General features: G+C 38.7%; 1 protein-coding gene across 5 annotated transcripts in view; it reads right to left on the reverse strand.

Annotated features, from left to right (window-relative positions):
- ERBIN (erbb2 interacting protein) overlaps positions 1-27,458 on the reverse strand; it is a 93,984-nt gene that overhangs the window by 32,504 nt on the left and 34,022 nt on the right. For 3 of the 5 annotated variants that reach the window (XM_060280263.2, XM_060280262.2, XM_060280261.2), the window contains exons 2-12: positions 22,945-23,001; positions 21,464-21,661; positions 18,412-18,529; positions 9,328-9,406; positions 9,115-9,204; positions 7,220-7,276; positions 3,588-3,651; positions 2,759-2,833; positions 1,790-1,934; positions 801-873; positions 317-446 (exon numbers count right to left, since the gene is read on the reverse strand). In XM_060280263.2, coding sequence (XP_060136246.1) covers positions 317-446; positions 801-873; positions 1,790-1,934; positions 2,759-2,833; positions 3,588-3,651; positions 7,220-7,276; positions 9,115-9,204; positions 9,328-9,406; positions 18,412-18,529; positions 21,464-21,652 — 1,020 coding nt within the window. In that variant the 5' untranslated portion in view covers positions 21,653-21,661; positions 22,945-23,001. The remainder of the gene's footprint in view (positions 1-316; positions 447-800; positions 874-1,789; positions 1,935-2,758; positions 2,834-3,587; positions 3,652-7,219; positions 7,277-9,114; positions 9,205-9,327; positions 9,407-18,411; positions 18,530-21,463; positions 21,662-22,944; positions 23,002-27,458) is intronic. The other 2 variants (XM_088652670.1, XM_088652669.1) reach the window with 1 other exon arrangement.

A 27,458-nucleotide genomic window follows, 5' to 3' on the forward strand; every position in this document is an offset into this window, starting at 1 on the left:
GATCTTGCGTTCTCTGGTCAAAGCTTTTTCTCATCTCTGAACAGAATGTGTTTTAATAGCAAAATTGGCAGTTGAGTGGCCTCTTCCTTTTAAGTCTACATCTTATTAATATCTTTAACTGCATGATTATGACTAACACTTCGGAAATTTATTCCGCCAACCAAACCTTCATCGTAAGATTTCAGCAGCTAGTTTTAATCAACCTGAAATGTACAGAAATAAAAGCATGCTAGAAATTCATGCAGATATAATCCTGCTTACAAATCTAAGCAGATATAATATATTAAAAACTAGATTTTCATTAGTAAGAACTTACCTCTGGAGGCAACTGTGTTAAAAAGTTATGATCTGCAGCAAAGGTCCTTGTATTAGAGAGCTGACCAATAGATGAAGGCAAAGCTTCAATCTCATTGAAGCTACAGTCCAGTTCTTCAACTGATGTTAAACTGAAATCCAATTAAATTTATTTAAAGTCTTTTACTTGACAGTGCCATTTTAAAATGAACAAAATACAAATTAATATCCAGTTGTAATATAAATGCTAATAAATGTAATAAGACCTAAATATAGGGCTGAAGTTCACCCCTTTTAAAAATATAGCCCAAAGTTCATTATTCCAAGCTACCTGTAGCATTTCCAAAATAATCTGCTGGAGTATGAACCAACAACTGATAAAACCATGCAATGTCTACCTGGTACTGTATTTGCTGTTCAGTAGATAAGAGGATTGTAACCAAACAAGAAGTCATTAAGGAACAAAACCATAGAATATAAGCCCTTATTTATTCAGAAATACCTACCCTCCTATAGAGTCTGGCAGATACATTAGCTGATTTTCATCAATTTTAAGAATTGTTAATTTCTTCAGGGACCCTGTTGTAAAACATATATCATAGTAAGACAGTGTTCATAGAAAACACATTCCTGTTTTGTACGAGGGGACACATGGACAAAGGTCTGAAAATGATGTTTCACTCTACCTGTCCCACCCCAGTCCATGTCGCGAAAGAACAAACAAAAGAAATATACTGTATTTTTCCTATAAGATGCCCCCTATTTTTGGGGACTCCCATTTAAGAAAATGGGGAGAGATGGCCCCCATGTATAAGATGCCCCCAGATTCTGGACATTATTTTTTAGGGGAAAAACCTAGTATTATACACGGGAAAATATGGTATTTCTCCCATGACTGGGAGTGTCCGTGGCTAATGTCTAATGCATGCTGCACTACATACTTATGGAACAGGGTCCACAAAAAGGCTGACAGGTGGCTCCCCTGATTTCCTTCTGCAATGTGAAGACCAAGGCCTTTCAAAGAAAAGCAATTACCAATTTCTAGGGAAATCTTCCACTTCTCTAATCTTAAATTGGGGCACTTTAGCACAGCAGCAATTAAGCCTGTGTGGCAAGATCATTTTAGTCCTGAAGATCAATATTGCACAGCAAAAATACTACCTAACGGGGTTGTATCCAGAGGTTGCATGAATGTAAGGCAACTATTGCAACTGAACTTTCTTTTAACTTCCCCGCTTTCTACACCCCCTAAAAAGCCTCTCCAGAGGTGGTGGAAGGCTCCTGAATAGTTTGGGCTGCGTAGTAGAGGACTGCAGGGAGGAATCACCTGAATTTAAGTGGAAGACCCTTACTTGACTGGACCTAGATATACGAACACAATTTGTGCAAGATGAAAAAGCTGTTTTCATTTTTACTTTTGGCCTACATACAGCATGTCACAAATGTTATTTTGGCTTCTGAAATATATTAATAGTTAACTTTGGTCAATACAAACCAATAGACTCTGGTAGTTGCTGAAGTGAATTACTAGATAACAGCAGGTCTTGTAAACTTTCACATCCTGAAACACCCTCTTCAAGAGTTTCAATGTTGTTTTTGGAAACATCCAAGTAGGTCAAGTGCTTCAAACTGCCCATAAACTGAAAATATAAAAGTATGGGCAATGTAAAAAGATTCTGTGTTAAAATATATTCTATTCTGCAGATAATAAAAAATAGCTATTTGCTAAGATCTATCAGGCCTGTAACATCAGCATTCTAGTAACCAGCTAGCGTGCACATTTTGATAGCTACTTGTACAAAATCCAAATCTTAAGTATAGCGTCCAGCTGTAGATATTTCCTTCTAAGAGGCTGCTGTAAAGTTCCACTGATGCAGACGGGCCTATTCTAATACAAAGTGAAGGTTATGCCTCTAAAGAGGATTGTCAAGATGTCATATTCAGTTTCACAATTTTTATTTGACCATACATATTTTGGGTGGAACACATACAATATTCACCTGCATGCTTCAGAATGTTAAACAACTGAAGAAGCAGGTTCACATTTCTACCAACTGTTTTATGAACATTTACATTCTTGAGTATAAAAAAGTGACCAAAAATACTTCAGAATATTCCAAGTAATCAAGAGTGAAGGCATACTGATACATGAAGCTACACATTCTAATGGATGTCATTTAATCACACTATTGTCACAAGTTACACGAAATACGTAAAATACAAGGCATATTGGGTATGGATGATGACACGAATATGCTTCCCGTCCTCTGGTATAATTTCAAACAAAGGTGGTCAGGAAAAGCAACAACCTTGAATGTATGAGGCTTATGGAGAGGCTTGAAATAATGGAATATAGGTATAGCTTTTAATCTGCTCTGCACTCCATGGCCCAAGATGAAATGTTTATGAGACCTTTAAGTATACACATGCAAGCACAGACATTTAAAGGAATAAATATACATACCCCTGGAATAAGAGTTAGTCTGTTACCATCCATCCAGAATTCTTTTAACCCACTTAATTGTTCAAGTACTTCAGGCTGTTAAAAACAAGATAAAAAAATCAGACTGTATTATAGATATACATTTATTACTGACAATGTACTGAGTGAATCTAACTGTGTCCATATGCCAGTGATAGGATCAATGTTAGGAACAGAATCTGGTTGGTTGGAAGTTGATTTGTGGGAGAATGTAGGGCGGAGGGGGCAGCTGGAGATGGGAGGGGAGGATAGGGAAATTGATTTGATCAAAATTGGATGCTGTCCTTTGTATTTCTCCAGAATGGTTTATTTTCTGTTAAATAGCATTCTATTACACACTGATGCCTACTTAGGTTTTTCCTACAAGCTTTAAATATATACTGTATTTTGTCAGATGTTATAGTCATAGCATTTGAGTGAAAAGACAGCTATATAGTCTTTCAGAATGAATTTCACTGCATAGGCACATGCAGAATCAACTAGACAAAAATGTTTTCATAGTTGCATAAATTATAACCACCTATAACATATAACCTTAGAAGCCAATATGTAATCAAATGAGAATATTGCTTGCTTGTAGTTTAAATACATATGAAAATACTTTTGTCTGTCATAGATATACCACACTAACAGGAAATGAAAGCTACACAAATCAGTTAACATTAAAAATAGTTTCCTTAAAAAAATTAAGATACAGGCAACAGTTTCTCTGTAAGACAGCATTAAGCTGATTTTTCTATTTGACATTGATTAAAAATAGATTTACAGATAAGAGGTTTTAGGAAAGCTGTGTTACTTAGCTAGAACTCACCACTTCTGTGAATTCATTACTTCCCAAGTCCAGTCTCTCCAGCTGAGTCAGTCTGTTCATGGTTCTGTAAAGAGAAAGGATTAATAAGGAATTAGGTTTAAGAAAAATACCAGTTACATCCAATCTTCTTGTGTTTTTACTAATGCATCTTTTTAATCAGCGTCAGATAGCCAGGCAGTTCTATAAAAGCACTCATACTTGATAGGGTCAGATTTTTATAAAATGTCATATAATCCTGCAGCTTAAAGCAAAGCAAAAGCTGTAGTTCAATGTTATCCAGTTTAATTAAAAACACATTTCTCTCTTAGCTCATTGAGAAAACAATGACTTCTTCCCAATTCTATCAAATCATGCAACATCATCACTATGTGGCAATGAATGCCAAAGATAAATTATGCTGTTGTATGCACTTGTCTTTAAAGCTGCTGTGTATTAATAAAGATCCCACTGTTTACCCATCTCCATTGTGAAGGAAAAACATGTGATCCTAACTTCTTTCCTCTTAGAGAGATTCCAGTCCATTAACGCTGCAATCCTATGCATATCTGAGAGTAAGTCCCACTAAAATGACTTACTTTTGAGCTCACATGCGTAAAGTTGCACTAAGAAAAGTCACCGTCTTGTTCTTTGACTTCAAGTATCCAGTGAGGGGGGTACGCCCATGGGACAGTGTGAAATGCTTTCTAAAAATCCTAATATACTAGTGGCCTATTGAATAGATCACACGCCTGTGCTCTAACAAATTAAGCACATTGCTATTAGAAAGTGACAGTGAACTACTTGTGCCACACACATGCATCCCACAAAAAAGTCATCCACAAGAGTAAGAAAAATGGCAGACCTACATTTTTGGGGCCCTGAAGCTTCAACTGTTATGGGGCCCTCTTCACAACCAGCAACAATCTGTGCTACTAACTCTCAAACATTGGGATTGGTGAAATATATACAGCAGAAAATTAATCAATCGGAGTTGTGCAACTCAAATTGAGTCAACTAGACCCAATTTTTTAAAAGCAGGGTTGATTAGCTTCTGGGGCCACCCCAGGATTAGGACCCTGAAACTTAACCTTCATTAATTTCATAGTAGATCCACCCCTGCCTTCAGGAGGTGGTGGAGTCTCCTTCCTTTGAAGTTTTTAAGCAGAGGTTGGATGGCCATCTATTGTGTACTTTAGGTGAGATTCCTGCATTGCAGGGGGTTGGACTAGATGACCCTCGGGCTCCCTCCCAATTCTATACTTCTATTACTCTAAGTAGGAATGCTATAACCCCATGTTAAAAAACTATCCAAACACAAATGTTAACTTATTAAAGAACAAAGGAATTAAACGTTAGTTTGCTTTTTCTAATGTCATCACATTTGTTCCTCAAAACGTATTTATCTTGTGTGCATTCCCTCTTTAGCTGTTTTATTTACATAGACTACATTTTATTTTAAAAGGTATCCTTAGGTTATGTTTTTTTTTCAATTGCCGCATAAATATAGCCAAGTGAAACTAATAGAACAAGAGAGCATCAAGAGGATAAGAGTTCAATGGAGCAATGCTTTCTAGCCTTTCTAGCTCTCTACTGCAGTGTGAGCATTAAGACTCATATTTCATTTACTGGTTCATTTGTCTGGCACTAGAATCTCCCTTCTTTTGTTTTCACAGCTCATTTCACAGAACCCTTCCATATGTACTATATATCCTTTGATAAAGTTCACCATACATATCAGCTAAGGATGGGCAGACAATTTCCCATTCGGGACCAGCACTACTTTCCAACTTCTCCCCTCTTTGTTGCCAACCCCAAAAGAAGAGGCAGCCCCCAAAATGGGGGGAAGAGGCAGGCAGGCGAAGAGGAGGCTGCTCACACTGCATCACCCACCTCTCAGCACAAAGGCCTCTCTCCCCAGTCAGTGCCCAACACTATTGTTAAGGCATAAATGAGGGAGAAAGGAATGCTAGCAGGGCATCTTGGCCGGCCACCTCCTACTGTGCCCATTGGCAATCATCAGCAAAAATAACTACTGAGAAAGGATAAAGGGAATTGTCAATTTTCTGAGGTGGTTTGGTTAAGCACAGCAGTGCTCAATGTCTTCCTTAGGAGGAAGCCTGTGACAAGAATTTTAAAAGAGAGTGAAAGCGCTGTACCATTATGAAAGCAAAACAAAGACGCATTTAAGTTGCTGTATCATTATTATTACAGGGGGGGGGAATAATCTGCGTAAATATTTTTAGAATCATACTGTTTCACTTCAAAAATAGCTGTTTTTCTTTCAACTCTAAATCCGTCATTCAATTTCATGTGATGTAGATATGCATACACATGGCATGATTTTAGATCCAAAATCTAACCGATTAATGGCTTCCTCATGTATTACATTTACCTACATAGAGATCCTCAGGCAATTCAGCCCAGGAACTGCCTTACTGGCAGTAAAAACCATTCACAATGAACATCAAAAATTACAGCTGTACACGCTTTATTGATCTCCCTACAGGAAATTGTAACATATTTAGCAACCCACAGGAAGTACACACAGAAGTTGTATACATATGCAATTGCCATCGTATAGATAATTATTTGGACTGGAGTCCGAATAAGTTTGTAAAAATAAAAAGGACAGAGACGGTAAGTAATAGGTAGGTAAAGGAAAGCTAAAGGACCCCTGGACAGTTAAGTCCAGTCAAAGGCGACTATGAGGTGTGGCGCTCATCTTGCTTTTCAGGCCAAGAGAGCTCACGTTTGTCCGCAGACAGCTTTCCAAGTCATGTGGCCAGCATGACTAAATTGCTATTGGCGCTTGCACTGGTGTGCTTTCAAACTGCTAGGTTGGCAAAAGCTGAGACAGAGCAATGGGAGCTCACCCTGTCATGGGGATTTGAACCGCCGACCTTCTGATCGGCAAGCCCAAGAGGCTCAGTGGTTTAAACCCCAGCATCCCTGTACAGTAAATAATATAGCCATCAGGTCAAGTTTTTCACCTAGCATAGGAATCACGGGGGAGTGGGGGCAGGAGAATGTTCGGAATCCTTGAAATGTGAAGAACAACAAACATAATGTAATAGTTCCTATAAAAGCAGACTCAACATTGCTTGCCAATTATTATAATCTCAATACATCTTCAAACATATTATTCACACCAAAATAAACATACGTATCACTATAGATAGATAGATAATTTATTACATCCGGGACCAGCATATAAAACACACTTGGGGGTACAATCCCAAAAGGAACACAAACATTTAAGACATTGAACAACAGTAAATTTAAGATTTATAAATGAGATAAGCGTATAGACACTAAAAACTTTGAGATAAGATACCGCATAGACATGACCCAGAATCACCCAAGGGACCGAGTTTGGGGATTTTCTTGACGAACTAGTTTGGATCGGAGGATGATCTGCGCCTACAGATCTGTACACAGAATCTGGCGACCATCCGGATCATCTTTTGATCTTTCCCTAACAGTAGAAGATCGAATTTTTGCTTTTCCGGGAGGTCAGCGAGCCTCACCAGCAGGGGATCAATGGTCTCACTACGTGCCTCTTCATAAAAGGGACATCTAAAAAATAAGTGCTCTGGGCTTCCTATCTCCCGCAATGAACAGGCGCAAATTCTTACATATCGCTATATACTTACTTTGGCAACATTTTTAACTGGTTTTCTCTGAGCTCCAAAATCTGGAGTTTAGTTAATCTGTAAAATAAACACTCAAGGTTACCATTTAAAAGTCAAAGTATGCATATCTGAAATAAAATAAAGCTTGTTTATACAGCCAGTACAATAATTCAGATATTGGGCAAATTTAATTTGCAAATAAAAACTGGATTCAAATACAGGCTGCACACATCTAGTATCTAGATATTTTGCTTGCTTTGGAGGATTGTGATTCTTAGATCTAACGTGGACAAAAGAAGGCATCATTCAAATGCAAGTAATATCAAGGCTATACAAAATAACAACTTGTTCTGGAATACTTTTGACAACCATCTCTAGCAGAGACAAGAAGGAGATTGCAATTATCCCAAGCAATTTTTGGTACTGTTTAATTATACTGTAAGCAACTTTCTTCCACAAAACAACATAAATCTGCAACCACTCCTTATTAACTTCTGGTAAAATTTCCAAACATTATTCTTTTCTGTCCTACAAGTGAATTTTGATCTTAATTTTATCTTAAACTTTGTTCAAGTTACATGTCTCTTAACAATCTCTGGATTTATTTATTTATTTTGTTTTCTAAAACTTATGGCTCTCCTTCTATAAATGTGATGACCTAGACTGAACCCTATGCTGCAGCTGAGTCAATTGGTGTCAAATAGGGCTTGGTTTTGTATATAATGTCCATACAGCAAATCAATGTATTTGTCTTTTTCACAACAATGTTTAGATGGCAATTCAACTCTATATACGAGCCATTTTTATCACTGTACAGTGGTACCTCGGGTTACAGAAATAGTACCTCGGGTTAAGAACTTTGCTTCAGGATGAGAACAGAAATCGTGTTCTGGCGGCGCGGCGGCAGCGGGAGACCCCATTAGCTAAAGTGGTACCTCAGGTTAAGAACGGACCTCCAGAACGAATTTCTTAACCCGAGGTACCACTGTATTGTTGTTTTTACCTTGCAAAATGCATTATTTTATAGTGTACTAGTCTTGCACGTATTAGAAAACGATGTGGATGTTCCTCCTGACTTAGCCATCTACATCAGGCTTCCCCAACCTCGATCCTCAGATGTTTTTGGCCTACAACTCCAATGATCCCTAGCTAGCAGGATCAGTGGTCAGGGATGATGGGAACTGTAGTCTCAAAACATCTGGAGGGCCAAGGCTGGGGAAGCCTGATCTACATGAACTCCATGAAAGCTAGCATAATGCTGTGATTGAAATGCTGTAACTAGACAACCTATTCTATCATTTTAAATGAAAGGAGAATTGAAAGCTGCAAGGATTCCCAGTTCCCAGCAGCAAGAACAGGTGGCTAAGAGCACAGAAAGAGAGTTCATCCCAATACCACTCCGATGCCACTTTGCAGTCAGTGTTTCATGAACACTGCACAGAAGTGGTCTTGTAGAGTGCAATCTTGCCGTTTTCTTTTTTTTTTCAAACCTCTTGACTAGAGTCCCTCACCCTACATTTTTATTAAAACAAAAATGACAGCAGAGCTACATAATATTTTAATCAGGGATAGCCCCCATGGAGCCCCCTCCAGCTGTTGCTGGACTACAATTCCCATCAGCCCAAGCCAGTATCGCCAGTGGTTGAAGAACATGGGAGCTGATGAATTCTTTCAATTTCCACTTAGTCTTCTACTAAGACTAATTCCATCTTTCAGTGGGGCTTTAAACCAATTATTCTAGCTCATCATATCCATTCTGAAAGTATTACTACATAACTGTGTTTGAAAGATAGGGTTTGGAATTTACATCTTGCCTCTTAACCAACAATGTGCCTTCTTCTGATCAATGCAACACACTACATTCCACACAATTAAAAACAAAGTGTTGATTTTCAAAAACCCATTTTCAAACTTACCTGCCAAAATTGGCTGGTAAGAACTCAAGAAAAGCATCATTCAGATATAGCTGTGTTAGATTTAACAACTGTGAAAATCCATCTGGAAGCCTAGACAAATTTAAACACATAAAAATTAGCAAACACAAGATCATATGCCTCATTTCAAAACACACTTTGTGTTCACTACTCACTGCTCAACTGACATGCTACAATTTAAACAAAATAACTTACTTTGAAATGGGGTTTACGCTGGCCTCAACAATTGCCAAAACTTTACAGTTTTTGATATTTTCTGGAAACTCCTGTATGCCTGTAGAAGTAGACAGCACAAATGCACATCAGAAAAAACCTGCAGTAACCAAAATAATTGCAACTTAATTTTCTGAGATCATGCTACTACTTTGCACAGACTACATGACTTCTTTTCACAGCCAATACTTTCAGAACTTCTGGTCAATGCGCTCTAATTCTTTTGTGTAATTAGAGTAATGCGCTCTAATTCTATTGTGAAAAGTGCAGCAGCTTGCATGGACCTCATGTATTTCAGTGAATTTTCAAGAGCATCTTAATCAAGGTCTTCAATAGCTTTAGTTAGGGATGCCTGCATGCTGCTGTTAAAAAGGTAAGAAAGGTAACAGAATGTGGTTTTAGTGGTTTTGGTTTTCATTTTTAAAAATCAACCTTCTGACAATTGTAAATGAGACTTGAAAGTGAGCAGTAATGTCTGGTAAAATCTCAGAAGACAGAGTTGCTACTGAATAAAATTTCTGGTGGTGAATAGCAAAGCTTCAACACTTTTTAGAGCACACTGCGCTTCCTCATGACTAACAGAAGCAAAATTATACCAAAAATGACATCAAAACTAAATTAAATCATGCAAATTTTATTGGTTTCTACAACTTGTGCAGGTTGTAGAATTAATATTTTCTTGTTACTTAGATGCTATACTATCCTAAGGTTGACCTCAGTGGGATATGGCTGATCCCTAGACATACCAGTTGCAGTTGCATTATACATTGAATTCAGTTGTCTGGCATTTCGCTTATGAATTATTAATTGTACATCTGTAGGGATGGCTTTTTGTTTTTAAGAGTTTGTATTTTATCTTGTTATCTTGTTGTACACTGCTTTTATGGCCTCAGGCTGTGAAGTAGTTTAAACATTTGTAGAATACGTACATACATAAAGCAGAAAGGAAAGTGAGTTTAATGAGTGCAGGAACACAGTGTCAGACATAATCTCTGAGGCATCATTAGTCTGCTTATGTATTATTGGAGCCAATGATAATTAATACAGAAACCAATCCTTCTTGTGATGTTTTAAAATAAACATTTAGCATGTTAATCAGAGATAATGAAATGAAGCAGTTATTCAAAGAAAAATTATTTAGGAGGTAGACATACTACTTTGGCCCTTAAAAATCTAATGAGAACTGACTAAAGGGCAACAAAAGTACAAATCTGAATGCCACCGTGCTCAGCTTGAGAGAAGCTACAGTAATACCTCGGGTTACGAACGCGATCCGTTCCGGAACGCAGTTCGTAACCCGAATAGTTCGTAAACCGAACGCAATGGGCGCCGCCATTTTGCGCATGCGCAAAGCGCGTTTTTCGCGATTTTCGTGCTTTGCGCATGCGCAGATCGCGCGATCGCGCGCGCGCCGCTTCTGCGCACGCGCACGCGGCGAAAACACTTCCGGGTTTGCGCAGTTCATAACCCGAACTGTTCGCAAACCGAGGTGGTCGTAACCCGAGGTACGACTGTATTGTTTTTTCATCACATCACAAAACATTCATTTAAACAAAGTACATAATGGATAAAGGTAAAGGGACCCCTGACCATTAGGTCCAGTCGTGACCGACTCTGGGGTTGCGGCGCTCATCTCGCATTATTGGCCGAGGGAGCCGGCGTATAGCTTCCGGATCATGTGGCCAGCATGACAAAGCCGCTTCTGGCGAACCAGAGCAGCACACGGAAATGCCGTTTACCTTCCCGCTGTAGTGGTACCTATTTATCTACTTGCACTTTGACATGCTTTCGAACTGCTTGGTTGGCAGGAGCTGGGACCAAGCAACGGGAGCTCACCCCGTCGCAGGGATTCGATACCTGCACACTAAAAATGGAAATATGTTCAAGAAATTATATTTCTTAAAATTCCCAAATTAATAAAGCTCCAACAAAAATTTCTAGTTTTCATGTATTGCTTAGTATGAAGCTTTTTTAAAAGCCTATTCACGAATACAGCCATCTTGCAATGTTTGGACATCTTTGACTCACAACCAAAGCACCTTCTGAATCTAAAGTTCTTAGCATATTATTTATGATGTTTCCATACTACTTCCACATATCTATGTTATTAAATTACATCACTGCCATTCCTGATGCCAGACAACCTATCTAATACGTGTCCAGCATTTCATTTATGAATGCCCACAGGAGAGGAAGGGAAGTAATCGGAAACATTTTCCTGCCCCATACGATTCAATGAGCCAAAGTGGACTTGACATGGGAGATCCACAATTGGATTTCTTCAAGTATTTTTGCCTAAAAGCAGCCAGAAGGTGGTAGAACTGTGCCGGATGGAACCTTTGCCATATGAACCTCTTTTATTTAAAGGTTTTCACTGCTGTCTCCACCAGTGTTGTATTTAATTGACTATATTGTAGGCATGTTTGTGTACATAATGTATATATTGCAACACAATTAAAAGAAGCAAGGCACTCTTAAAGACATGAGAAATAAGCCAAAGTCTTGCATGTGGCATGGGAATTTCCCATTGTGTTCTATGGATAATGGTCTGCACATTCCCAGCAATTCTGTACTGCATGTTACCAAAACCTCCATGCACACATTCATGTTATAAATAACTTTATGTTGTAGCACAGCACACATAATAATAAACTTAACCATGGCTGATTTTTTTTGCTACGAATCCAAAATCTACAGTATGGTTCTATTTTTACCAGAACCAGCCAAAATGTCTAAGAGTCATAAACAAGCTTTTGAGTTCCCCATAACTTTTTATCAGCCTACTCATAAAACTCTGTGTATGAGAGAGAGAGACATGATGCATTCCTGAAAGTCTGCAGTGGATAAGGTGGGATAGCAGGAGGAGTTTTGCAGGCATAAAAAGAACTGCCTCACTCAATGCTGGGTAGGTTTTCTAACTGCCCCCATAGCTACAGGGACAAAAAGGCAAATACCCCATTTTGGAAATACAAATTCTACAGGTTACTTGGATCGTCAGACTCCAGCACAGAGTCCTTGTATGACAGAGAACAGAGAAACAAAGTAGTCTTCATATTATCAAAGCTGGATATTAATTGTAGGTGGTGTACTAGGCATGGGATCTTTTGAAAGGCACTTATATGGAATATTTTATTGCTTCAATCTCATTTTAACATTTAGGATAGCATGAGGTTGGGTCTAAATGCTCTTGCTGTAGATTGCCGGGGTACTATCCCAAGGCCACTTTATAGCTTAACTCCAAATTGTACACCCATGACCTACTGTACTATACTAAGCAAACTTTCATCTACCGGTATGTTACAGAGGAAAAGTGTCACTGATGCCCATGATACATATGAGATGGGAAGAAGTGAAGGTTGTACAGCTGTGAGATAATCTGTGCAATTTCCTCTAAGTCTTCTACATGACATGGCTGCAAGCTGTTTCCAGTTTCTCTCCATTCATTTGGCTAGTAAAGCTATCTAAGTGAAAATTCAAAGGTGGCAGCAGGCCAGAGCTACAATCCTGGTGGTCTGTCTTTCTCATTCAATGCTCTGCGGAGAAGCAGTAGGGTGTAGAACTGTACTCTCCGATAACACTCAATAAATTTCTTATATATTTAGGAAAGTTAGATAGGGCAAAAATGATAGCACATACCAAAATAATTAAGGCAGTATAACAATAATTCCTACCCAATTCCCAAGGCAGTCTGAAGACCCTAACCCCATAAAGGAGGGAATACAATGTGTAAAGTTGCAGACATTACACACTGCAAATTTCAAGTCTCAAAACAGTATTAAAACACATTAAATGATGCCAAATCTCAGCTGGTAGCTTTCTATTACAAACAAGAACGCACAGAAATCATCTTGGCTGTGAGGCCTAGAAGACCTGCTCCCTGCCTTGCTGGCCTTTTCCCACCTGGCCTAGGAGGATGGGCCCTTATTGTCTCCAGCTGCAAAAGCAGAGGCTGCTGAATAGACTCTTGGGCTGGGGTATTGTTTAGGGGGGTTGTCGGTTTTTTGTTGCTGTTTATATCACACACAGAGAGAGATTTTATTATGATTTATGTGGAAATTGTTTCAATTTGGTTGTGTACTTTTTAATGTTTTATATTTATTGTTTATAAGTGACTTTGCTTTGTTTGTAATCGTGTAAATCTTTTCATGTTGTAAGTTGCCTTGAGCATGGCTTTAACTATGGAAAAGCAGCATACAAAAAATGATAATGATAACAGCATAAATATTTGGTTAAACTTATTTGGTAATGGGACATATTTTGGAATGAGGTTTGCCAGATACCTAAAGTTTTCAGGCATTAAATTGAAACACTCAATATCAAATATAAAGGGGAAGATAAGAGAATCCATATGAGTCTCTGTAAGCTCTCAATAGGTTTTATAAACCTGCACACTTAACACTTTAAATTTAGACCATATATTCATTTGTAGAATAATGGGAATTGCAATGGCAACCAAGAAGATACCAAGAAAATTAGGTGCTTCCTGCATCCTATTCGCGTTTACATGTTCATTTAATCTGCTGGCTTGAAGATCTGGGGTTTTAATATTCAGAGCTCTTGGTCTTTTATGTGATTTCTGCGCTGGGTTGAATAATGTGTTGGCCAGCTTATTTAGTAATTGCTCTTGGGGTTTTTTTCAAATTTGAAATTTAATGTTTTAAACTGTGCTTACTGAAGTTGTGTTTTATATCTATGGCAAGCAGTTTTGAGAGGAAGAGAAAGGAGAATCAGCTGAACCAACCTAAACAAGAAAGTGCCCAGTCAGCTATCCTATATCCCTTCCAGAAAATAATTTCTCCTGTCCAGGTGAGTGTGCAAATGTGGAGTATGTTTTCTCCTTATCACTAATGGGCAGAGGAGCAAAAACACTGTGAGCCAGAATAGTAGCATTCTTAGCACTCTCCAGCCTTTACTGCAAATGGGAGGAAGCTTATCCCAATCTTCAATATTATTACTGTATTGAGCTGCAAGCATCCAATCTACATAAGGTCAATCATTAAGATTGTAACAGGTGCACTGATCCTCAGAGGAGCAATATAGAAGGAAACAGACAAGTAGAATGTGGGCAATGTAAACCAGGTATGCACATTTTTTAAAAAAACCCCTGACATCCAAAGTTAGTTTCAAATCTGTGCTGTATCTTCCCTGCGGCACTCTCAGGTACATAGTTGTCTGATACAACCTTAATACCATCTGCATGGATAATTTCTCCCATTCACTTTCTGAGGGGTGCGGAGGGGAGACTGTTTTAACTACCTCTGAGCTTGAAACACAAGCAGCTTGCTAAACTTACATTTCAAAAAGGCCCCTCACTCTGACATGTAAAAAATTATAAGCTGAATATATACAAATACATTTAGATGGGTGAAATCCACTTCTTATATCCTCAAAACTGATACTGTGACCATTTGCTTTTCCTTTATTAGTCTACAGCTTTCAAAGTGTGTGCTACCGGTATTGGCAATGTCATGACTTAACCATCTTTTCCATAGGTCATCTTTTCTTAAAGATACCTTCTGCTTGTAGTCACCCAGCTTAAACAGCTGCTGCTCAGACATGCCATGTACAGCCTCAGGCCAATGTTCCAGTAATACAGCATTCACACACAAGGCTTTATGTCTCATCCACTCTCATTCCAAGCCCCGAATAGTTTTAATGTCCCTGAGAACTGAAGTTGTGTGTTGAGCTGTGAAGGGACAGTAGATTTTCTTTTTCTAATCATCTCTCTCATCCCAAGCACATAGAAGTGAGGGGGCAATGGACTGTCTCCTCCTTGAAATGCCTAGGAGCCATGCAAAAAACAGCTTGCCAGTGTCTCTTAAGCCAGGTTGGCAACCCATTTATAAATGGCAAGAATGAACTTTCCTCAAGGCAATTTAACACAATAAGAGATTACCCCGAGGTTCTCAGCTGCACAAAGTTAACAGAACAGTCTGTCTTACAAACTTATGAAACTTAATTAAGAAAATAGTAGGCATGTGGCCAGATTCCAATAGAAGCATTGCCTTCTCCGAGAAAACATTAAGGGAACAGCGTTTAAAAGATTGTCTCCTAGCTTAAGTTTATGCAAAATATTTTATTTGTGACAGCAGGGAGGCAAAATCTTGATAAGAGATACATTTAAAAGCAGAAAAAGAAACACCCTGCACTCATAGCAGCTTACACTGAACACAGTGAAAGGGACTGATAGTTGTTCACATGTTTGGTTTTAACTACAGGAAAAGGAATATAAGTGAATTGTCACCATACTAGCTGGACAATATGATTTGCCGTTGAATGAAAACCAAGTTTACAAACCATTGTTCGGTCATACTTTTTAGGCAAGTGTAAACCATACTTCAGAAAACCATTCTATTCCAGCAGGCATTTTAAGTTGTATTACATCTATGGAATCTATTCTTTTACCTGTTGTTTTTGTTTTAAACCCCTTATTATTTGATTAATTATTTGATTGCTATGTAAACCATTTTGTGACCATCTATAGTGTAATTTGGTTTATAATATTCTAAATGAAAATAAATAATTAACTACAGTATTTTGGTTTTCTGCTGTACCAAAATGAGGTGGGGGGGAGAAAACCGTGCTCAATCCTGAGACTCTTCTCGGCTAATTAAATCTGAACAGCTAAAATATAAACTCACATTGCTACTGAATTACCAAAACTGTTTGATATTTGCAACATTGGCCAAGTTAATCAAAAGCTTGCACTAGTTCACCTCAAATACACCAGTTACCAATAGCACTCATAATACTGTCAATATGCATTACACAACCGTAGCAATGCTTTTTTAAAAAATGTATTTTTGTTTCTGGATTTGGCTTTTAACTATTTTTCTCCACCAGCCTCAGGCATATGGCAAAAGCTCTTAAGGAGCAACTGAGTTCTATGCCAGGTTTCCCTAAGCCAATATGCAGCTTGGAAGAGTGGAAATGAGCTCTCTGCCAGACTGCCCTGAGCCATCACTCAGCTTGGGTGTCTGACAGAGAGCAATCAAATGTAAAATTGCATTCTCCACTATCGTTTCCTCCTATTTGCCTATTATAGTCCAATGCAGTTTAGGGATGTATCGGAAGAAGAAGAAGAAGAAGAAGAGGAAGAGGAAGAGGAAGAGGAAGAGGAAGAAGAAGAAGAAGAGGAAGAAGAAGAAGAAGAAGAAGAAGAAGAAGAAGAAGAAGAAGAAGAAGAAGAAGAAGAAGAAGAAGACACTTGCCTCACCAATGCTATTCTATTAACATTTGAAATAGTACACAATAATGTGCAGTGGTACCTTGACTTACGAACGACTTGACAACCGAATTTTTCGACTTGCAAATGGGGCTAATGGTCGCGCGCTTACGAATGTCTCGACATCCGAAAGGAAACTGCGGCAGTTTTAGATAGGGATTTTTCGACTTACGAATTTTTAGATAGGGTTGCTTTGACTTACAAATTTTTCCGTTTCCAATGCATTCCTATGGGAAATTGCGTTTCCAATGGCGTTTTCCGCCATTGGAATTTTTCGACCTACGAAGGTGCGGATTAAATTAGTAAGTCGAGGCACCACTGTAATACTTCCCTAGGTATATAGAAGGTTCCGAACGAATTGCTGATAAATCAAGGAGAATCTGAACTTCTACAAACCAGAAGCAAACAAACCCAGACTGCATTACATTAATTGGACAGGTATACATGCTAATGTTACTGTCATTGACCAAAGCTATACAACATCTGAAGCAATAGGATCTGGACAGGCTGATTAATAGATCAGAGAGACCAGTATTTTTGCTGAAAAAAATACCACTTCCATTGAATTATTTCACTAACAGAAAATAAAGTGTTGCCTGAACACTCTCTCTAGTTTAAGCATTTTAACATTTAAGCACACATTTTCAAGCTTTTCCTTTGATTTTCAGCAGTGGTAACTTGGTCTAAAAATGACTGCATTGGGGTCTTATTTTGATTCTGGCACTCCATTCAGGTCAATTCTCTGCCTATTTCCCAGTGTGATCCTTCTGATTTGCCATGTATGGTCTCTTGATAATTCTACATATATTCCAAGCTGAGAGACCAAGGCACATTTCAACAGTTGCCTCACAGCTATGAAATTCCTTTCACCTCAGACTTGTCAGAGGCTAAGCTTAAGTATGTGCATTCTAGGAATATTGCAAATTTTAAAATGTGTTGACTTCTGGAACCTATGGGGGGAGATTTATAATCACCTTAGTCTATTATTTATTTTAACTTATTATATACAACCATTCAGGGTTTTTTTTTAAAAAAAAAACCTTCATGGTGGCTCACAACAGTTGTAAACAATACTGAATAAGTGAATAAAAACAAGACACAAAAGTAATCAATTTCAAAAATCCAGTAACTGATAACAAAGCACATTGAAAACAATAGATAAAAACTAAGTAACATGCTAGAAGCCATTGTTAGAAAGTTTTGGGGAATGAACAAGTGACAGAAATCAATGTTCTACAAGCTAGAAAGTAAGTTTTAATGCTCTTAGTTCAAATCAATAGCCTAAGGAGATGTGAAGAAAAGGTTACATAGGAGTTGCAAGCATCCAGCAAAAAACCAGGTCAACTATGAGCATTTTGATTTTGCCCTGCACTGACAGGAAGCAAAAGTGGTATTTGGTTTATCTACACAACTATGCCTCTGTATAGCATGGCATTTGAAGTAGGGCTGAAAATACAGACAACAGAAAGGGAAAACCCTACATAACAATACCACAAGATTGTTAATTAAGAGGAATGGGAAGTAATTCAACTCCTGTGTCCCATCAGCACAAGGATTTTCGCTTGTGCAGCAGATCTTTCTCTGCTCTCTTCTCACTGTGCAGGTCCTGAACCCTTGCCACATCTACCCCAGAGCTTTGTGGGAATGCTTAGAACAGACAGGAGTGGGGTGATGGGAGGAGAATGAGAGACTCATGTTCATTTAGAACGATGTTGGAGACAACCATTATTATTATTATTATTTTACAGAAACTCAACTATTACAGGTCAATCAGAAAACGGGAATTTATACACTGATACAGCCTTGCTCTTCAGTGCTTGTAGCAACAACAAAAAACTCACCATTCTTGCTGACATCCAGTTCCCTGAGGTTAATGAGATTTGCTATGGATGCAGGCAATGTTGTTAGATCATTGTCCGGCAAACTCAACTTGTGCAGAGACTGACAGTTAAAAAGTTGCTATTGAGACAAAGACCAAAAGAGAGAGCATATTATTGTAATATGCTAGGTTTAAACTTTTAAAAGCCCAGCTACTGAGTCAAAGAAATGATAAAGTGATCAAGATAATCTGCAAGAAACCTCATTTTACATTTCAGGATTTTGAAGCTATTAATCACAAACAAATAACCAAAACTAATCTTGTACATTAAGAGTTTTAAAGGACACTACAAATATTCTTATAAAATTGTTGGCAAAATACTTACTTCATAATTATTATTTATTAAATATTAATCTGTCTAAACTGATAATCTGTATTTTAAAGCAAAAAATAAATTGTAAACAAATTAATAACACAGGACGAACACTCCTTTCTGGTGAACACATGTGTAAAACATACTGTACTACAGTTTACCAAAAAAAACAACACCAAAAAACCCACAGCTCTTCATAGTTAATATTCAAAACTGATTCCACTCCAGGAGAAATACAGGTAAATGTATTTAGGGAAACATGGCTAGAAGGCATGAGAGGCAAAAAAGCGGTGGAGTCTTGTAAACATGGACTAGCTGTTGTAGATCCTAGATTCCCTTGAAAACTTCATGCAATTCAAAGCCCACAAGCCCTGACTTTAAGACATGTTTCATGGTAACCAACCTAGAAGATGTCAAATCACAAGCAGAGAGAAGATAATCTCGTGAGATGAAAGTGAGATTGGAAACAAGGACTGTGTACATCAGATCACTTTACAGACAAACCCTTGAAAGCCAGGGATTATCTCCAAACTGATTATGGAACAGAGACCAGTTTGCATAGCTGCCAAGTTATCCCTTTTTTTAAGGGAAATTCCCTTATGCTGAATAGGCTTCCTCGCGAGAAAAGGGAAAACTTGGCAGCTATGCCAGTTTGCCCAAGGGCACATAATGAATTAATAGCCGAGGCAACTTCAAACATGGGACTAGCAGGTTTGTAGCTAAATCCCTTGTGCTCTTTAGTATCCTACTGATTCAAAACAAACAATCCATCACTGAGGACCACAGTATATATATTGCGGATAAGTCTATATATTGTGATAATTCTGGCCACTGGAGGAAAATGATAGATCTGAGAGCCAGATAGTGGCGAGAGTTGGATTAGAATGGGGAGACCAAGGTTCAAATCTACACTTGGCCATGAAGTTCACTTGGGCTGCTCACCATCATTCAACCTAACCCATCTCACACAATGATCGTGAGGAACTATGTAATAAATAACAGTAAAGTAGTAAGTTACTAACATACACTTTTTAAGCATTCAGATAAAATAAATAGTTATTAATCTGATATGAGTTGTACATATTAATGAAATATAATTTTAGCTGGAGGTAGTAACAAAACATTGGTATCTTGTTTAAAGACTCAGATTTTAAATTCGCATCCCCACCCTAAAATCACATGCTAGTATATTTGTAATGGTTGCAGCCAAGGGGGTTTGAGGAAGCACTTTGGCTTCAAAGGGCTTCCTCTGGTGCTTTAAATCTAAACCACTTCTTCTGCAGAGGAGAAAATGTTTCATTTTTAAACAGCATTTCTCCATCAACAAAGAGTTAAAGGAGGTACCTATCTGAAAGTGTGCTCCCAGAGCCAATCAGCTGATTGCCACCCATAAAAATTCAAAGGAGGTTGCTGAACAGCTGATATAGCAACCTCCTTTAAAAAAGCACTACTGTCAGTGTCATAACGATGTCAGGTGATTGACAGGTGGGTGGTCTCACCCATCTGACAAAGTTACCTCATGGTAACAAAGCAACTTTGCTGTTTTGAGGAGTGGTGGTGAAATTTGCCACCCTCATGGCTTACACTTTCCTTCAGTAGTGGCTCTGCAACTTTAAAAAAAAAAACTTTATTGTCCCATTGCCACAGGTGTACAGGGCCCCTCTTGATGGTCTGACACCACTAGTTTTCTTCCCAAATACCTTGGACATTATGGGTTGTATTCCACTTTTATTCAGAGTAGACCCAATGAAATTAATGAACCCAAGTTCGCCATGTTAATTTCAATGTGGCGTTGTAGTCTAAATCACAGGGCCTTGGGCTTGCCGATCGGAAGGTTGGCAGTTCGAATCCTCGTGATGGGGTGAGCTCTCATTGTTCAGTCCCAGCTCCTGCCAACCTAGCAGTTCGAAAGCACATCAAAGTGCAAGTAGATAAATAGGGACCGCACCGGCGGGAAGGGAAACAGAGTTTCCGTGTGCTGCTCTGGTTCACCAGAAGCGGCTTAGTCATGCTGGCCACATGACCCGGAAGCTGTCTGCAGACAAACGCTGGCCCCCTCGGCGTATAGAGCGAGATGAGCGCCACAACCCCCAAGTTGTCAGTGACTGGACCTAACGGTCAGGGGTACCTTTACCTTTACCTTTTACTTTGCGTAAAAGTTATCAGTGAAATACAACCCAGTATCATTCCAGAGCATCATTGTGGAGGAGATATAGTGACAACTACTACCATCTCCCCAAAATGGTAGCTACCATTAGGGCTCATCATTCCCACAAACAAACACATGTTCAGGAATGACACTCCATTTGAGGTGTTTTGAGAAAAAGTAAATGGTGTCCAGACTACTGAGACAGGAGTTCTGCTTTGCCAATCTATAGCACAATAAGTACTATACAAAACACAAACACAAACAAGTTACTGCTACCACTTCTAAAGGTAAGCTCATCCTCCTCCCCATACAGTAATCAGAAAAAGGGACCCCAAGTTCACTGGCTGCAAATGAGGCTGTAAAATTCAGATGCCATTTAATATTAACCATGATTCACTCTGGTGCAGACCTGCACAGGACCAGATAAGTATGTTCAGCAATACTGGCTATCGGTGTTATAAAGCAACTAGAAGATTATCAGTCCATCCCCTGTCCTTGTGCACAAATGTGCATGTGAGCACTCTTCACTCACACAATTAGAAGATAACATACCTTTGGAAGTTCTTCAATTTGATTAGCATCTAAATAGAGTTCTTCCAATGTCTTTTCGAAAGTAAAAATCTCCTTCGGCACCTGCTCCAAGCTGCAGTGAGAGTAATCGAGCGCAGTCACAGTTTCTTCTTCTCCACGTAAACAGCGGCATGGCACCAACCGCACAAACAAGTTCCGCTTTGTTGTCATTTTCAGGCACTATTGTAAAAAGAGGAAACAAAAAGTAGTATATAAATAAGCAATACTGTGTAAGTATTAGTACTGTGAAAGCTGACAGTTACACTAAGCTGGTTTTGGGTTGTTTTAAAGGTCATACCCATTCAGATTAAACTATCTCTCAGCAGAAATAGTAACCTCTTCATGCTACTCTACTCTTTCATTAGAGTAGAATCCAGCCATGCAGTCAACTATAACTTTACTCAACTTGCAAAGCATCAGGGTGCTAAGGGAGTAAATACTCAAATGTACATATCATGGTTTATATACATAAGCCTCATGACCAACCATTCCATAAGGGCACCATCCTACCCACCCACCCACCCCGCTTTCTCTGTGTGCTATAAGCATAGCTGCCAAGTTTTCCCTTTTCTCACGAGGAAGCCTATTCAGCATAAGGGAATTTCCCTTAAAAAAGGGATAACTTGGCAGCTATGGCTATAAGACAGTACTTCCTGAGTTACTGGTAACTAACCATGGCTGCTTTGCTTGTCTTCTAGTTCTGCTGCTGCTGCACTACTCAGAGCTAAGCCATATCCAAACTCAGACTCATAGTCTGTCTGCCTCAGACAAACAAGCAGTAAACCAAAAACAAACATATTTTGCCTGAAGCAAGACAAACCACAAGCCCAGGTTCAGATGTAATGCATCTAAACTAAACCATGGCTTAGCTCCAGTTAGCATGGCAGCAGGGGAGATGCAATGCAGCCGTGTTTCCTCCTGGCAAGTTCCCATGAGCTCACACTTAGGATTCCATGTAAACAGGGTCGTATTGTTTGAAGTTTAATGACTGGATTGATAGAACAACAAGAGGTAAAGGGCACAGCTAAGGGATTACCTTTTTGAACATTTCTCTTCTTCCAGGCCTTTGTCTGGTTAAGCAATCTATGGCCTTTTAAACTTGGGGTGTGCGTGTGTTTGTTTGTTATTATGGTATGCATTTTTGTATTTTTATATTGCAAACCATCCTGTGATCTTCAGATGAAGGATGGTATAGAAATTTAATTAATAATAATAATAAATTGAAAATAAAGTATTGCTAATATCTGAATTACAAAACTAAATAGCTAAATTGTTTCTGAAAACTAAATTGTTTCTTCTTCATTTCCTGATTACTTTTATAAGCATATATACAGTTAAAGGGATCGCTAATATTTTATTCGGTATCCAAAGCAAAAAAATAGTTTAAAAAAAAGTTTAAAAACCAATGTTATTGAAACATTACTTTTTAAATCTAATTCAATGGGAAAGACAGTTAAACTTACCACTGGGTAATGTTTTTCTCCCTGCTACTTCTTCCCTGAGCTTTCGTAGCAAACATTCTGGGAAAGAAAAAGAAATGGCAATCTTAGGCAAAACTATGAATCTGTAAAAGCAGGATCCCTGCTTCCCTTTCTTTTCTATTACATTTATATATACTGAATGGGGGGGATCAACTTTACAATTCCATGATTCTATGAGCCTCCTAACATTCTGGAGATTCTACCCTATATTTCTAAAAACCAGTATCATTTGGAAAACTCACCAAACATCCTGGGTACAGATTTTAAATTTAAAGGCAGAGAATAGGTAAAATGACAGAGTCAAATTTGCCATCCACTTTATTTCTGCAATGGTTTCTCCAAATGATTCAGAGGCATTCATTTAAATATGAAAATAAAATCAAAAGGAAGTTCATAGACAATGAAATGTTACATTTCGACTATGTATGTGTTAATATAGTTAAACCTGTACCAAATTTTAAAAATGAGAATCACACTCAGTAGAAAAACAGTACCCACCATGAACAAAAAACTGAGTGGCACCCATTAAACTGAAAACAATGTCCCAAATTATTATTACAATTAAAGGGATCCATTTATTTATCTCAAGACTGATAACCACACTAGTAATCAATAGTTTTAGCTATCTACATTTATAGAACACAATTTCTCTGTATGAAGCAGATGGTAGTTAGTTACCACCCCTTATTTATTTATTCATTTATTCATTTATTCATTTTAAGATCCAGGAAGACAGAATTGTACAAGTTAGCCAATACTGCCTCTATCCTATACTTAATGTTTTCAGAATACCTTACAAAACATGTGAAACAGTGTTGATGTATAAACGATCTGTACAAGGAACATATAAAACCCTTATCATGCATGAAAGTATATTCATACCGGGTAGTATGAATGAAAACACTGATTTCCTGTTTACATAAATACAACTAGAGCATGTAAGCTAGTGCGTTTTTTTAAAGAAAACCATGATTTTGCTTAGGTTTTTCTTCCTCTTATGAGAGTTTCACACATGGAAGCAGCACAGGAGACCAGGAAGCTTTACATTTCAGCAGTACTCCGATTTTAACAGATAAATAGGGTCCTCACTCAACGAGGGCACATGTTGCAGTGAGACCTGGAGACCGACACCCTGTGTTGTGGGTGGGTAAGATTGGTCAGCCACAACATCTGATTGGTAGGTCCCTCGATGTTGGGTTCAATCTGGCCAATGGGGCACAGTCCAAACGGATCGAGGGACCTATATGTGCCCATGCACATGACCCAGAGCTTCTTCTTTTGATGCGTGCATTCAGAACACCTGCCCACCTCTCCCTACTTTTAGGGCTTCTTGTGCTTGACCTTGCTATGCCATTGTGTGTCGTCTGTCATTGGGACAGGGGCACAGCAGGAATTTTCCCCACTTGGCTGATTGGCTGCTTCCATTTGGGTTTCGCCTGCCACGTAGCAAATCGTCACAACTTGTAAGGTTGCGGATAGACACTGGTTCAGGCGATAGGGATGGGAGACCGCTCTTGCCATCCCTATGTGAAAGGTATTCCGTTAAAAGAATCCAGGGACTCAAATGGTTTGGTCAACCCCTGTGAGTGGGTTGTGCCCATGCCTGAGTCCAGGGGGACATCTGGGTGGTGAACATAGCCTGTTCCCGGCTTTCCACCCATCCAGGTGTTCACCCTTTGCTGACCTATGCTGGTGCCCTGGATCAGCGCTACCTGCAAGGGTGCAGGGAGCTAGTCGAACCAGAACCTATGCAACCACTCACTTTCTGTAATCAATAAAGTTGTGGCCTAAATTCTGCCAAACACCAAACCAAAATTGAGTCAAGTCTGAATTTATTTAGGGGGGAGGTCTCTGGGTCTGAACACGCAAATCTATGATTTTAACATAGACCCTTGTCAAAATTCTCTTTCAAATGAGCAACACTGGTTCTTATACAAATCTTCACTGTATTGTGAACTATGTAACACATGCATATTGTGAGCACAATTTTTTGCCATGCAGGGGGCAAAAGAGATCTTGTGTACAGACAGAGGGATCCTGATGGGGCATATCACAAACCTTTTCTCTCCATATGTTGGCATCACACCAAATGGAGATTGATTATATGAGGCACAAACAGACTTCCTGTTTCCTCCAACAGTCTGGAGGGCAGGGCTTTTGTTATGCCTTATGGTCATGGTAAAGGGCAGGTGTGGGGAGTTTGGGGACCACTGCCCTATTGCGATCCCTCTGCATATAGAGAAGGGATGTGTTAGTATAGGAATGCTGGATCAGGGTGGTTATTACATAGCCCAGGACTTCTTTCGTAACCTGCATTAGAATTCAGCTTTTTAATTTTTTAAATATTTTTAAATAGGCTTTTCGTTGTGGCTTTAAATAGATATTTTAGGCTAATAACAATACACCCCAAAGACTAAGAAAACAGAAAAGAAGTTTGATAAATATTTAAATGGTTTATCATGTGCCTCAGTTTAGTCAATGAAGAAGTTACATGTAGCAAATTAATCTTGTATACAACCAAGACTAGACCTTAGAATGTTTCTGTCACCAAAATTGTAGTTTTTGAAAAAACCACAATTGCTTAATTGTTTGATAGGTATCATTTATACAAAGCGTGTGTATGTGTGCCCACACACGTTTTCTGTACAGCCAGCAACAAGTGTCATTACAATTTATTATTTTTATGGTCTAATCACTAAAAATACACTGGAGTCAAGTGGGGAAAAGAAAAAAACATTCAAGCTCAGCAGTAAGATTAATGGACTAATTCCATTATAGATAGAGGATTTGCTGTAAAACCATTAAGAGATCAAAAATGAGACAGCTTGATAATGTCACAGATAAAATAATTCAGCCTAGTTTAATCTGATCTCACAAACAGGGACTATGTGATGCCTTTTCTTAGTTTCTGATAGGATGATATTAAGAAAGCTGTAGAGTATTTTACATAAGGGACAGTGACCTAATTCTCACTAGAGGTGGTAAACCTGCATCTGGGCTGTCAGAATGCAGATGGTGATTCACAGGACTGACTGCTCTCCAACGGGAAAAAGTGACTTCTACACAAAAAGAAACTAGAATGCCACAATGAATGCTATGCTAGAAGTCTTCTCCCTGATAGGCTTCTCTCTGTTGTCTGAAGGGATATGCACCCCAGACACAGATGTACTACCTCAATGAGCACTATTATTGTTATTTTTTTAATTAAATTTGTATACCGTCCTTCACCCACAGATTTCAGGGCAGTCCACAACCATCAGGGATTGTCAGAGGCAAAAGTATTTTATCTGAACAAGTCTAGAATAAAATTCTAGTATACCATGATCAGTAATATTTGCTATGACATCCCATAAGGAAGAAGTTATAAAACTAGATCATTAGGCACATTGTGGACTAATTTTAAAACAGAAGCTCTTACAACAGCACAATGTTTAAATCAGACATCCAGCAGACTAAAAGCACATTCAGATTGGAATCTCTGTTGCATCATTCCAACCATAAACCCTATAAAACAGCAAACATGTTCTCTCATTTAGGGTTCAATATAATAGCTCAGAAGAGAAGAATCCTTGGAAAAGACCTTGATGTTGGGAAAGATTGAGGGCACTAGGAGAAGGGGACGACAAAGGACGAGGTGGTTGGACAGTGTTCTCGAAGCTACGAACATGAGTTTGACCAAACTGCGGGAGGCAGTGCAAGACAGGAGTGCCTGGCATGCTATGGTCCATGGGGTCACGAAGAGTCGGACACGACTAAACGACTAAACAACAACATAATAGCTCAAGCAAAGAACACTTTCCAAGTGTTTTGTAGTCCTAACATTCAGGAAACGAAGGCTATGACTGCAAAGGAAGGAGGAGCACGGTCTCTCTTTTAAAGAAGATGCAAAATGGTTATCCACACTGCTTTTGAAACCGTACACAGCAACACCAGAAATTATTTATTTATTTAACCCAAGTGCAGCCCCAATCCAAACGGTTGTCCATTATGGTTTACACAAGCATACTCATGTTAAAGGGGTCGAATTAATTATCCATTTCCAAGTCAGTTTTTTAAGGAAGAAAGTAGCTAAGTTATTTAGAATCCATGTGTGTGTGTGTGAGGGAGGGAGAAGTAGGACACATCATCACCTACCCTAAGCCAAATGATCATGCAATTATTTCTATGCAGAATCTCCTCCAACCCTGAATACATGAACTAAAAATTTCCCTAGAGGAGTATCAGGGACTTATCTCTATGTGGAGGGAAGGAATCATGTCAGCTTCTGGACCGCTTACAATCTCATCATGGGCATGTAAGTGTGTGTTAATATCTGAACAGCCGTTCAAGGTCTGTATATGACATCAGCCTCATTAGAGCAAGTTTAGTTTGAGCAAGCATAGATTAACAATGATAAAATTCCACTTCCAACTTTTCACCCCAAAACAACAAAACATTATGCCAAGAATACATGCAGGCAGTGCTCAACAGTAAGTTATTAACTGACAATTTTAATG

The sequence above is a fragment of the Zootoca vivipara genome, chromosome 10, assembly GCF_965207765.1.
Source record: "Zootoca vivipara chromosome 10, rZooViv2.hap1.1, whole genome shotgun sequence".
Classification (NCBI taxonomy): domain Eukaryota; kingdom Metazoa; phylum Chordata; class Lepidosauria; order Squamata; family Lacertidae; genus Zootoca; species Zootoca vivipara.